This window comes from Pholcus phalangioides, unplaced genomic scaffold (genome assembly GCF_987345545.1).
Source record: "Pholcus phalangioides strain wild (caught in Gottingen) unplaced genomic scaffold, Ppha-v1.0 ptg000042l_1, whole genome shotgun sequence".
NCBI classification, from domain to species: Eukaryota; Metazoa; Arthropoda; class Arachnida; order Araneae; family Pholcidae; genus Pholcus; species Pholcus phalangioides.
Window position 1 is genome coordinate 16,361,911 of NW_028301628.1, and position 12,053 is coordinate 16,373,963.

The 12,053-nt window shown below is 41.0% G+C and overlaps 1 protein-coding gene across 4 annotated transcripts in view; it reads left to right on the top strand.

Annotated features, from left to right (window-relative positions):
• Tdh (L-threonine dehydrogenase) overlaps window positions 1–12,053 on the top strand; it is a 310,905-nt gene that overhangs the window by 205,732 nt on the left and 93,120 nt on the right. For all 4 annotated transcript variants that reach the window (XM_089255433.1, XM_089255431.1, XM_089255434.1 and 1 more), the window contains one exon: window positions 6,703–6,793. In XM_089255433.1, coding sequence (XP_089111559.1) covers window positions 6,703–6,793 — 91 coding nt within the window. The remainder of the gene's footprint in view (window positions 1–6,702; window positions 6,794–12,053) is intronic.

Consider the following 12,053-nt stretch of genomic DNA (forward strand, 5'->3'; position numbering starts at 1 on the left):
TGCTGTGTGTGGCCTAGTATTGTCTTGTTGAAAAATGGCTCCTGGGAGCCCTGCCATGAGTGGCAACACATGTGGCTGAAGGATGTTATGGACGTACCGCTGGGCTGTCATTGTGCCATGGATCAATATTAGGGGTGACCGTGTATCGTAAGCAATGGCACCCTATACCATGACACCAGCTGTGGGAGTGGTGTGTCGCTGTAAAGCGAAGGCAGAATTGAAGCGTTCACCACGGGGCCTCCACACACGAACACGATTGTCATCACTGCTCAAGTTGAATCTCAATTCGTCGCTGAAGACGACCTGGTTCCATTCCGTTGCAGTCCAATCCCGTCGTGCTCGACACCACTCCAAACGGAGGCGTTGGTGGGTGGGTGTCATTGGCAGCACACGTAATGGGCGCAGCGATACCAGATGTCCTTCAGCCAGGCGCTTTGCGATGGTTCGGGAAGACACAGGGGCCCGTAGTGAAGCTGCTGCCTGTGTCTGGATAGCGGCCAATGAGGCAGTTGGCTCTACGTGTGTGTTTCGGATGATGTGACGGTCTTCTCGACGACTGGTCTATCGAGGGCGTCCTGAACCTGATCGCCGTGTAAATGACGTCTCTTCTGTCCACTGGTCCCAACACTTCCTCACAGTAATATCAGAACGGCCTAGTTGACGAGCTACTCGCCGAGCTGACCACCCAGCTTCCATCATCCCGATGATTCTTCCCCTATCGAACTCTCACAACTGCTCATATGGTCTTCAACGGCGACGTAACGACATGTCTACCTCAGCATTTCCTTTGCAAATGATTAAATACACTCCAGAAAGCTCTGCTTGCCTGTTTTATACTCCAAGGAGAACGAAGTTCAATGCTCTCTAGTGGCATTACGCAATGCGCAATCACGCTGCATTTCTAATCATTTGCATATCTGCCCGACATGTACCTTCAGGCCAACTTTCGTTTCGATCCCACAATTATTTCTTGGTGCGCAAATTTTTATGGCAATGAGTGTATGATGTCGAGTATCGTTGGAAAGCTAATTTTTTTCCCCACACAATGATGTTAATGTTTTGGTTTTGGTGAATATTTATGCATTTAATCTGGAAATCTTATACTAAAAATCATTGTTGTCATTAAAATTTTTGTTTTAGTCCTTTCATTTTGTCGTATCAACCACGTGATGTTTTTCTTTTGGTTTCATGTTTTAGTTTTGGTTGGTCCCTCGTGATACAATTGGATAAAAGTTTGGATGACGCAGTTTGGGCGACGAAAGCACCAGGACCAGATATCTATCCCAGGGTCCTCAGGGAATGTGCTAATGAATTGTTGGGGCCAGTGGCACAGATATACAGGAATAGTGTTGCTGAGGGTATCGTCCCAAGAGATTGGAAACTTGCTAACATTGTTCCGATATTTAAGAAGGGTAGTAGAGAAGCGGTGTCAAATTATCGTCCAGTGAGTTTGACGAGCTCCCTCTCGAAAATTTTGGAAATTATCATCAAAAGGCAGTTTGTGAAGTGGATAGCCGAGAGTAATGTATTGTCGGATAATCAGCATGGGTTCAGGAAGGGGAAGTCATATGTAACTAACCTCCTTTGCTTCTATGATTAAGTGATTAAGGCTTTGGGTAAGAGCAAAAATGTTGACGTTGTTTACCTTGATTTCCAGAAGGCATTCGATCGGGTACAACATGGCAAACTATTGAAGCGTTTACACGAGATTGGAATTGGGGGCAACTTGCTGAATTGGATAGAATCGTGGTTAAGAGATAGGTTGCAACGAGTTATGGTGAATGGGGAATTCTCTGGTTGGACAGACGTCACAAGTGGAGTTCCTCAGGGAAGTGTCCTTGGCCCCATACTTTTTTCCCTTTTTATCGACAAACTCGATCAGGGTATCAATGGGATTACTAGCAAATTCGCAGATGATGTGAAGCTAATGGGGGTAATCGGGAATGAAAGCGATAGGGAGTTGCTCCAGACCAACTTAAACAGGATTGCAGCATGGGCAAATGAATGGAGCATGATGTTTAGCGTTGATAAGTGCATGGTCACTCATTTTGGTTTGAACAACCCACGGTTCTCTTACGAGTTGAATGGTGTCACTATCCCGGATTCAACTAGGGTCACCGATTTGGGAATTCTCATTGACGAGCGACTTAGGTTTTCTGAACATTGTTCAGCGGTGGTCAAAAAAACGAATAGAATGCTTGGTCTCATTTTCAAAAAGAGCCTCTTCGTGTTCTCCTAAAATCATTCTTCCGCTTTTTCGAGGCTTAGTTCGTCCTGGACTGGAGTATGCTGTAAGGTTTTGGAGACCATACCTACAGAGGGACATAGACTTGGTTGAAGGGGTGCAGAGAAGAGCTACGCGTGTCCTTATTGGCACACGGGGCTTGAGTTATGAAGAGAGACACTTCATTTTTTGAATATGTTTACATTGGATGAACGCAGGTGTCGAGGAGATATGATCGAAGTGTTTAAAATTTTCAATGGGATGGATAGGATGGACCATGAACTTTTAGTACGCCGCCAATCGACTGCTTTTACAAGGGCACACCAGTATCAATTGGTGAGGGACAATGCAAGGCTATGGTGTCGCAGGGAATTTTTCTCTAATAGGGTTGTTAATAAATGGAATAGCTTACCCCCGGAGGTAGTAAATTGTAACACAATTGACACGTTTAAAAAGAAGTATGATAAACATGTTAGGGTAAATCGAGAAGCTATCCATTCTTAGAATAAGACAACCATAAGTATTCTTTATGGGCATTGTATAATATTTTATCATGTGTATATATTGTTTATAATTTGTGTTAGTTGCATTTTTAATTGGGTTGCTGTATTTTTGAAATATATGACAACCATATTTTTATGGGCATCTTTTTATCAGCCACCTCGTTGGGCATTTTGTCTGTTGTGCCGTTGTATTTGAATTAGAGGATGCGCTTTCTCAAGCCCCGCCCATCACTCGATTTTCATATTAACTCCGGAAAACTTTGGAGGCGTGCAGTTCATCAGGATCACTTGCACGGTAAAGTGCAGATCCCTCACGAAAGAAAATCCCCCCCCCCCCCGAAACTCAGTCACTCAGATCCCTTCTAGTTTTGAATTGCCAAAATGGTGAAGTTATGAAAAAAAAAAAAACTAAGAGAGTCGAGCCAGTATGCAGAATCGTCTCCTCATATCAGTTGCTCTCTAATAACTGATCAAGGAAGGAAGGTTCTCCCAGGCAATCACCTACGTACCAGATGGAGGAATATTCACGTGAAATCAAGTCCACAAAGGTTATAATAGTCCATGCTGCCCCAAGTGGTAGCACAACTGGAGAACTTTTTGTGGTGCTCCGACCTTTGAAAAGTATGTGCACAGACCGTCGCCCCAGCAGGTACAGAGGACATTAATCTTTCAAGTCAAGTGTCTGGTGGCCAAGCAGACCGCCCTCGTTGAGGAAGGCTTTGGAGACTATAATAGGTTCAAATCTAAATGAACTGTCCTTTGGGAAAGAGCGCAAACCATCCCAAGATGCTCTCTCTGGCCAGTCAGCGATCATGTCTGTCTATCTTTACTGATTGTTCAGTTGATGAACTCTTCCCTCGGAAAATCCGTTTTTTTTTTCAATTTTGTATGTCGAGAGCTCAGGCAAATCAATAGCTTTTAGGCACCCAAATAACTTTTAATTTCGATAAGTAAAGTAAGATAAACTAAGGAGGTATTTCAGCATCGTTGTTGTTTTTTTTTTTTGTTTATTGTCTTTGGTTATGTGAATATGGACTGAAATATTGTTTATGTTCTGACTTTAACTTATAGTTGAAACACTTTTGAAGTTGAAAATATTTTTTTTGTGTGTGTGTCTAATCTTGTTAAACAATGGAAGAAAAAAAATGAATTCTAAGAATTAAATTACCTTAAGTAACTTAAACCTCTGTGTGTTGACATATTCTTTTCGATGTTTGTGACTTAATTGTTTGGGTTAAAATGCTCTAGTGCATATTGATCAGGAGGATTACTCACCAACACTCAAAGCGTTGTTGCGGGCATGGCAACAACTCAAAATACAGTAGACTCTCTGTAACTCAACACGTGGATAACTCGACATCTCTTATTCCTTTGGTTGGCACAATACTTATTTCAATGTAGGAAAACCTCTCTAACTCGACACATGTTTGGCTTAACTCCGCTTAAGTCGACTACGATTTTTGTCCCTTCACCACGACTGGTTTTTAAAATTGGCCTTCTATTATCAGTTATAAGAATTTTTTGACATTGTTCATGGGTACTTTGAAAATATTTTGTTTCTTTGTTCTCTATGATGGGTCCCTTTTTTGCATTGGGGGCGTGTATGTGAAGAATGAATGTTTGAAATCTGTTGGCTTGCTTATCATTTTAGTGGAGTTTCAAAAAAAGGTCTTTCATTCTTTTCGTGGTCAAAAAAACGTGTGGATATTGTCCACATCCAAAATTAGATGAAAATCTTATCTATTGGGAGTTTTGATATCGTCTACTGTAAAGAATGTTTTCGGTGGTACTCAGTTTCACGATTTCTTGGAAAAAGAGTAAAAGAAAAAGAGCTAAAGCCTAGTTAGATGCTGAATATGTCATTTGGTTGTCATCTTGATTATCGACGGCCGTGAATACAATGGCCTTTGAATGGCTCTATGCAAACATCACACTTTAAGTTTAAAATCAAAAGTTTAAATTAAAAAGCTAGAATCGGGTAAAACTCAGAGTGAACTCGCCAAAGAATATGGAGTTGCACGGAACACTGTTTCAAAATTTGCCAAAAATAAGAAAAATTTTTTTTCAGCATTTGAATCTTATGAACCAAGCAGAAAACGCATAAGAAAATCAGACTTCAGTGACGTAGAAGCAACTCTTTTGTCGTTTAAATCCACTCGATCTCACTCAATCCCATTACCCGAACCAATAATTCAAGAGAAAGCAAAGGATTTCGCAAAAAATCTCAATCAAGGTATTTTACAGCGAGTAGTGGATGGTTGACCTGATTCAAAGAGTGCCATGGCATTGTTTTTAGGAAAGTTTGCAGAGAGAGCCATCTGCATCTCAAGAAACTGTTGAAAATTGGAAGAATGATATTGTGAAGTCAATGATAGAAGGGTATAAAGATGCAGATGTGTTTAATTGTGATAAGACAGGTTCATTTTTTCCCCTAACCAAACGCAAAAAATTTAAAGGAGGTAAAAACACACGTTTGATAGTTCTTTTGGCTGCAAACTATAGAAAAATTGAAACCGTTAGTTTTATCGGAAAATCAAAAAACCCGCAGTTCAGATGAAGTATCTACATCATCTCGCCATGATGCATTGAAAGCTGTAGATGTGATACGTCGATTCCTATGCACTCAGGAAAAAGCCGAACAATCGCGGGATAAACTGAACAGTGTAGAATTTTTGTTTTCACTGCGGAAAGAAAAACAAACAGCCGCTGTGGTGGTGGAGTGGTTATAGTGACGGACTCGTGATGCGAGGATCCGGGTTCGAACCCCACAGTGGTGGTCGGCTGAAGTTGGTTTTCTGTGGTTCCCAACTTCAAGGCGCAAATGCGAGCCGATCTCCCCGTTAAAAAGTCTCGCCACAGAGAGCAACAGTCATACAACGATAAATCATTCAATCATAACACTTCACTCATAGTTAGAAAAACTGGTGGCAGATGGCAGCACTACACATAACAAGCATTACAGAGAAACAAAAAAAAACTTCACGTCAGGTTTCACTACACGTACACTCCCGCATGTACCGATTCATTGGGGGTTCCGCGGGGGGGGGGGTGTGTGGCGGGGTGCATGTGTGGTGTAGCAGTAGTAGGTAGGGCCTCCAAAAAATGGCTCGGGATCCATGATGTTCTTAAGTCAGCCACCTCGTTGGGCAATTTGCCTGTTGTGGCATTGTATTTGTATTTAAAATATACTTGATTATTTTTCATGAGGTTAATTTTTTTATATGTTTTGATTCTATCATGAAACAACCCCAAATTAAAATTAATGAGAGAATTAGCATTTTATTTAATCAAATTGTTTGAATGCATATAATTACGTACACAAAAATGATCAGACAAAAATTTAGAGCGAAACCCACTAACTCGACATCCACTTAAGTCGACATGTTTGTCTATGCTTTTAGGGTGTCGAGTTACAGAGAGTCTACTGTAGTATACCTACTATTATGATCACCAGGCCAAAAATTTTCTTTCTTGGGATACTGTCAATTTAAATAGTACTCTATAACTTTTAACCACAACATAATTGGTGTCTGTCAAACAGTAAAATTACAATTTCATTTTCATTTCAAATTAGAGAGTGGTAACGAAAGACCCACTCACCACAAACCTCCCACAACGCCTATTGCTGGTACGTCCATGAAACCAGATGGGGAGTATGTAACAGGCAAGCTGGATGTACAGTAATACTTTTATTCACGAGACGCGTAAAATTTAAGTTTGTATCGAGAGACGAAGACATTCTCGAGGAGTTTGATTTTAACCTTCATGACGAAGAGTTGTCAGTTTTGCATGTTAACCCATAGTTGTTCTCTATTAATGTAGAATAAAGAAATGTAGAATGCTCCATGTTCGCCACTTGTATACACCACACCGACCATCACAAGTTTAATTATACTGACTTAATTTATTCGTCTTTCTGGATAGGTTTGTGCTATAATAACAACTTCCCTCCATCTCTATTTCTCTTTGTTTCAGTATTATCATTCAAGGTTTGGTTTAGACTTCAGATGTCTAAGATTTCCCGGAGTGATCTCAGCTGATACTCCTCCTGGAGGTGGAACTACAGGTATTTATATTGAAGTTACTGTTATTTTATATATACATAGCTTTTGCTTTTTTCATTATTTTTAAGCAGGGTTGGATCTAGACACAGGGTGAAATTTTCTACCATCACAAAAAAGTCACAAAGTCCCGAAAAGATCATGGAATGAGAAAAAAGTCACAAAAGTCAAGTGAAGGTCGCTGATTTTTTACATCTTGAAAAAGTTTTTTTTTCTGAATCACTATTTTTCCAGGGCATTCAATATTTTTTTCTTCTTTCTGTTTCTTTTCTCCACAAGTTTTTTTTATTGCTGGGGGTGTGGGATGGGTAAACGAAAAATAATCAGAAGAAAGACATTATGTGTCAGTGTGTATATTGGGGAAGAGGATGGGTATCATCCCATCGTGGTGGGAGGGTTGGTGCTGGAGCAGTTTTCTTCACTATTTTATTAGTGAAAATCTGATGCATTTCCATTGTTGATTTTGAGACTGTATCCTGGAAGTTCTTTCAGTGAGGCCAGCGCAATAAAAATGAAATGGAGTTTTGTATGCAGTGCAAATTATTTTACTTTTGATTTGTACGAGTTCACCACAAGGAAGACACTTCATTATACCTTCAGAGGTCACGGTGGATAAGGAAAAACAATAATTCAGTTAAAAAACATAAATCTGTTTAGTTAATGAAACCAACAAAAATAGCTGTGAAAGATAAACTTGCGATCATTTAATGATCGGTTTAAAAAAAAAAACCTCTTAATACTATTAATAATTGAAAAATGCAAAGCTGGGGGGTTTACGGAAAATTCACCGCCAACAATTCACCGCCGGAAAATTCACCGACAACAATTCACCGCCATGCAATTCACCGCTAGGAAAATTCACCGACCAACAATTCACCGCCAAGCAATTCACCGCTAGGAAAATTCACCGACCGACAATTCACCGACCAACAATTCACCGCCATGCAATTCACCGCTAGGAAAATTCACCAACCAACAATTCACCGCCATGCAATTCACCGCTAGGAAAATTCACCGACCAACAATTCACCGGCATGCAATTCACCGCCGGAAAATTCACCGATGACAGTTCTATGCAAGTCAGTTAGCGAGGGAATGAGCGATTGAGTTACTGAGTGAGTGACCCAGTGAGTAAGAGATTCAGTGAGTCAGTGAGCGAGTGAGTTACTGATTCAATAAGCGAGTAAGTCAGTCCGTAAGTGAGTGAGCGATCTAGTGAGTGAGTGATCTATTGAGTGAGTAAGTGCCATATCCTAAAGATATGGCGGAAAGTTTAAATAATGACTTTATGAGAAGAAATTCAGATGATACGGATTTGGGTTGCTGTATTTTTGAAATATACGACATCCATATTTATTGTGGGCATCTTTTCCTCGCTGGGCGTTTTGCCTGTTGTGGCCTTGTATTTGTATGAATTACAAATTGCTGTTGCCCAATACAAGATAGTATATTCAACAAAATTCCATTAACTCTGTTTTACTCAGAAACTTCTAATGAAATGTTAAAAGGGATAATAACAGAATTAAAAGATAATAAAGTAAGTGGATACGCGATGAATTAACTTCCTGAAAATGCTTAAAATCATCTCTTGTTATCACTTTGATATTATAAAAAACATCGCTGATCATCAGTAACCAATGGGTTTTTTTTATGCTGAACTAGCTGTTACCCGCGATTTCACGTGATGAACTTTCAAAAATCCCGCCTTAGTGCGTATCTATATGTACTCTATATTTACTATATACGTATATATATACTTCCTATGCAACGGAAATTAGTGACGATTTTTTTATTACGGGAGTCGGTGACGTTTTTTGAGTGATGGAAATCTGTTACGTTTTTGTGTTACGGAAGTCGGTTACGATTTTGGGATCACGTTTTCATTTAACACTAGCATATATCGGGACCAAGTTATATGCATGTACCCAGAGGTTCCCACATCCTACAGCAGGTCCCCTAAGCTGAAATAGATGACGGGGCCCCAAACCAGCGTTTTCACGGGCCCCTCTGTGCTTAATTTATAGTGTGAAAATATCACAAAGGATAAGAAACGTTCCTGCCCCTGTCAACCCTGCCATCGTGGGGGTCATGCCGAGAGGTATGTATACGTAAAATATACATATATCACCAGTGCTCCCGACATACAGGGTCGGGGTACCCGGGAGAATGCAAATACACCTATACACCTTCATGGGGAAGTTAAAAGGTTTCATTTCCAGGGGTCCTTGATGGAACTCATTGTTTTCTTGCTGGTTTAACATTGACAAATTTGCGATAGCGGAAGCCCAATGTATATCCAGTCTCAGGTCCCATAAAATTTGCGAATTCGTTGCGAAACGTTGGGGGGGGGGGCCTGGATTTTATTCGTTGGTAAAATGAATATTTGCAGTGGCCTTCACAGGGGATGCCCGATTAGCTTCCGAGTCAGGGGTCCCGTTCCATTTTGGGGGCACTGGATGAATCTCATTCTTTTCTGTTGTTTAACATTGTAGAATTTTCAACAGCACAAGCCCGAGATAAATCCAGTGTCTGTGTGCCCCACTAAAAATCTGCGTATGGGGTCCCCGTTACTGGATGTGGGCCCTGGATTTTATTCGTTTTAATATTGATAAAAATTAAAAATTTTCGTGGCCACTTACAGGGGGGATGTCCGACAAGCCTTCAGGTCGGGGCCCCATGGAAAAGTTGATAGGTTACATTTCGGGTGTCCCTGGATGAATCTCATTGGTTTTTGTTGTTTAACATTGTAAAATTTGCAACACATCGGTAGCCCGAGATAAATCCAGTCAGGGCCCCCCCTGAAATTCAACGAATTGGAGTTTGGGGACCCCCCATGGGGAAGTTTTCTGGGGTTACTTGATGAATCACATTTGTTTTTTGTTGCTTTATTATTATAAAATTCGCTTCTTCAGTAAGCTGGTGCTTTCACGTGTCCCTTTCCATAGCACGCTGCACGCTGATGAAGTGGGACGAAATAAATAAGATATGTTGTGAATAGAAAAGGGGGGGGGTTGACAGATGGCAGGAGGGGGGCAGAGACCCCTAGTACTGTATATAAAATAACATGTCATGCCTGATCCATCATCGTCGAGCCAAAACCGCTGAAGCTGTAAATATATCAAATTTTGTGAATAGTTTTTTTCACGACGTAAAGACTCACTACTCACTAAGAAATGGTTTTTCCATATTCGACAACCTAAGGGCGTCATAAGAGTGGGGATCAACGTTGAAATCATGCCGAGCCGAAACAGCTGAAGCTATAAATATGACATTAGATCAGTATTGTAATATAGACTCACTGAGAAGGGATATGTTTTCGGAACAATCGGATTTTTTAATCATTTGTGACACTACTACGTTAAAAACATTAACTAACTAACCAATTCACTCACTCACTCCCTCCCTGACTCACTAACCAATTTACTCGCTCGCCCAATCACTGACTCGATCACTCGCTCAATTACTTACTCACTTGGTCACTCAATCACTGATTCGGTCACTCGCTCAATCACTGACTCAGTCACTCAATCACTGATTCGGTCATTCGCTCAATCACTTACTCGGTCACTCGTTCAATCACTGACTCAGTCACTCAATCACTGACTCGGTCACTCGCTCAATCACTTACTCACTCGGTCACTCGCTCAATCACTTAACCACTCGGTCACTCACTCAATTACTTACTCACTTGGTCACTCAATCACTGACTCAGTCACTCAATCACTGACTCGGTCACTCAATCACTGACTCGGTCACTCGTTCAATCACTGACTCGGTCACTCAATCACTGATTCGGTCATTCGCTCAATCACTTACTCGGTCACTCAATCACTGACTCAGTCACTCAATCACTGACTCGGTCACTCGCTCAATCACTTACTCACTTGGTCACTCAATCACTGACTCGGTCACTCGCTCAATTACTTACTCACTTGGTCACTCAATCACTGACTCGGTCACTCAGTCACTCACTGGGTCACTCACTCACTCAGTAACTCAATCGCTCACTCCCTCGCTAACTGACTCGCACTAAAACTGTTGTCGGTGAATTGTGGGTCGGTGAATTTTCCTAGCGATGAATTTTCCTAGTGGTGAATTGCATGGCGGTGAATTGTCGGTCGGTGAATTTTCCTAGCGGTGAATTTTCCTAGCGGTGAATTGTTGGTCGGTGAATTTTCCGGCGGTGAATTGTTGTCGGTGAATTGCTGGCGGTGAATTTTCCGGACACGAAGCTGGGGGGGGGGGAAATTTAAAAAAATTAGATTTTCGAGAGAGACGCATGGAAACGTGACGCCCTTGTGCGACCATTGCTACCAGTTGGGAAACCCTGATTTAGAGCAGTAGTTTTTCAAACTTTTTTTCCTGTGGCTCCCTTGCAATGATAACGTTTATTCACGGCTTCTCAGAATAGTCTGAAAAAGAATTGCTTCAAAGCACTAAATAGGCAATCATCAATGCCAACAGCTCACCGAGATGTTGTCTACAAAATTTGGCAATGCCCCCGAGAGTGACGGCACATATACTTTGAGAAACACTGGTCTGATCCCATAGAAAAAACACAAACAATATAACCCTAAAATTTATGTTCTTTTCTATAAATTTGACACTAATGTCATGTTGACATTCTTCTATATTTTGAGCTGTCAAATTACAATAATGGAATAAGTTGGTCACAAAACAAGAAAAATATAATATTAATAGCATTGTGATTGATTGATTAAAAAATGACATAAAACTAACAGCTTTTGGTGGCAAGTCTGTCCGACGATTCTGATAACAGGCTGAAAGGGAACAGATAAACAGGTTTCATTCAAAATTTCCTAAGGGGCCCTTCAAGTATTACGTAAGCAAATTTTTAGCCATTTTCGACCTACTCCTTCCCTCCCCCCTTGTCAGCAAAATTTTGTCATCATTTCTGTCCCTCTGAAACTTAACGCATATTGGTGGGATCAGAGACACAGGAGTACCCACCTTTATTAAAGGGCATAATTTTGCCCGCTTCTAGCTCTAACTTTTTTTCTCTTGCTATTGGTGGTGCTCGGTAGAGCTCCTAAAAATACCTTTCATAGGTATGAGGATATGGCATTCATGAAATGCTCATTCTGTTCTGAAGGGCCACCAAGGGCATTGACTAAGGCGTCGTTTGAAGAAATTAGGCACAGGAAACTATTGTGGACAGATCACTGAACCTATGAAGTAATGGTTAGGATTCAAGCTACAAGAAGTATCGCCTTTTCTTTGGGTGCCTTAGGTAGAGCTTCAGCT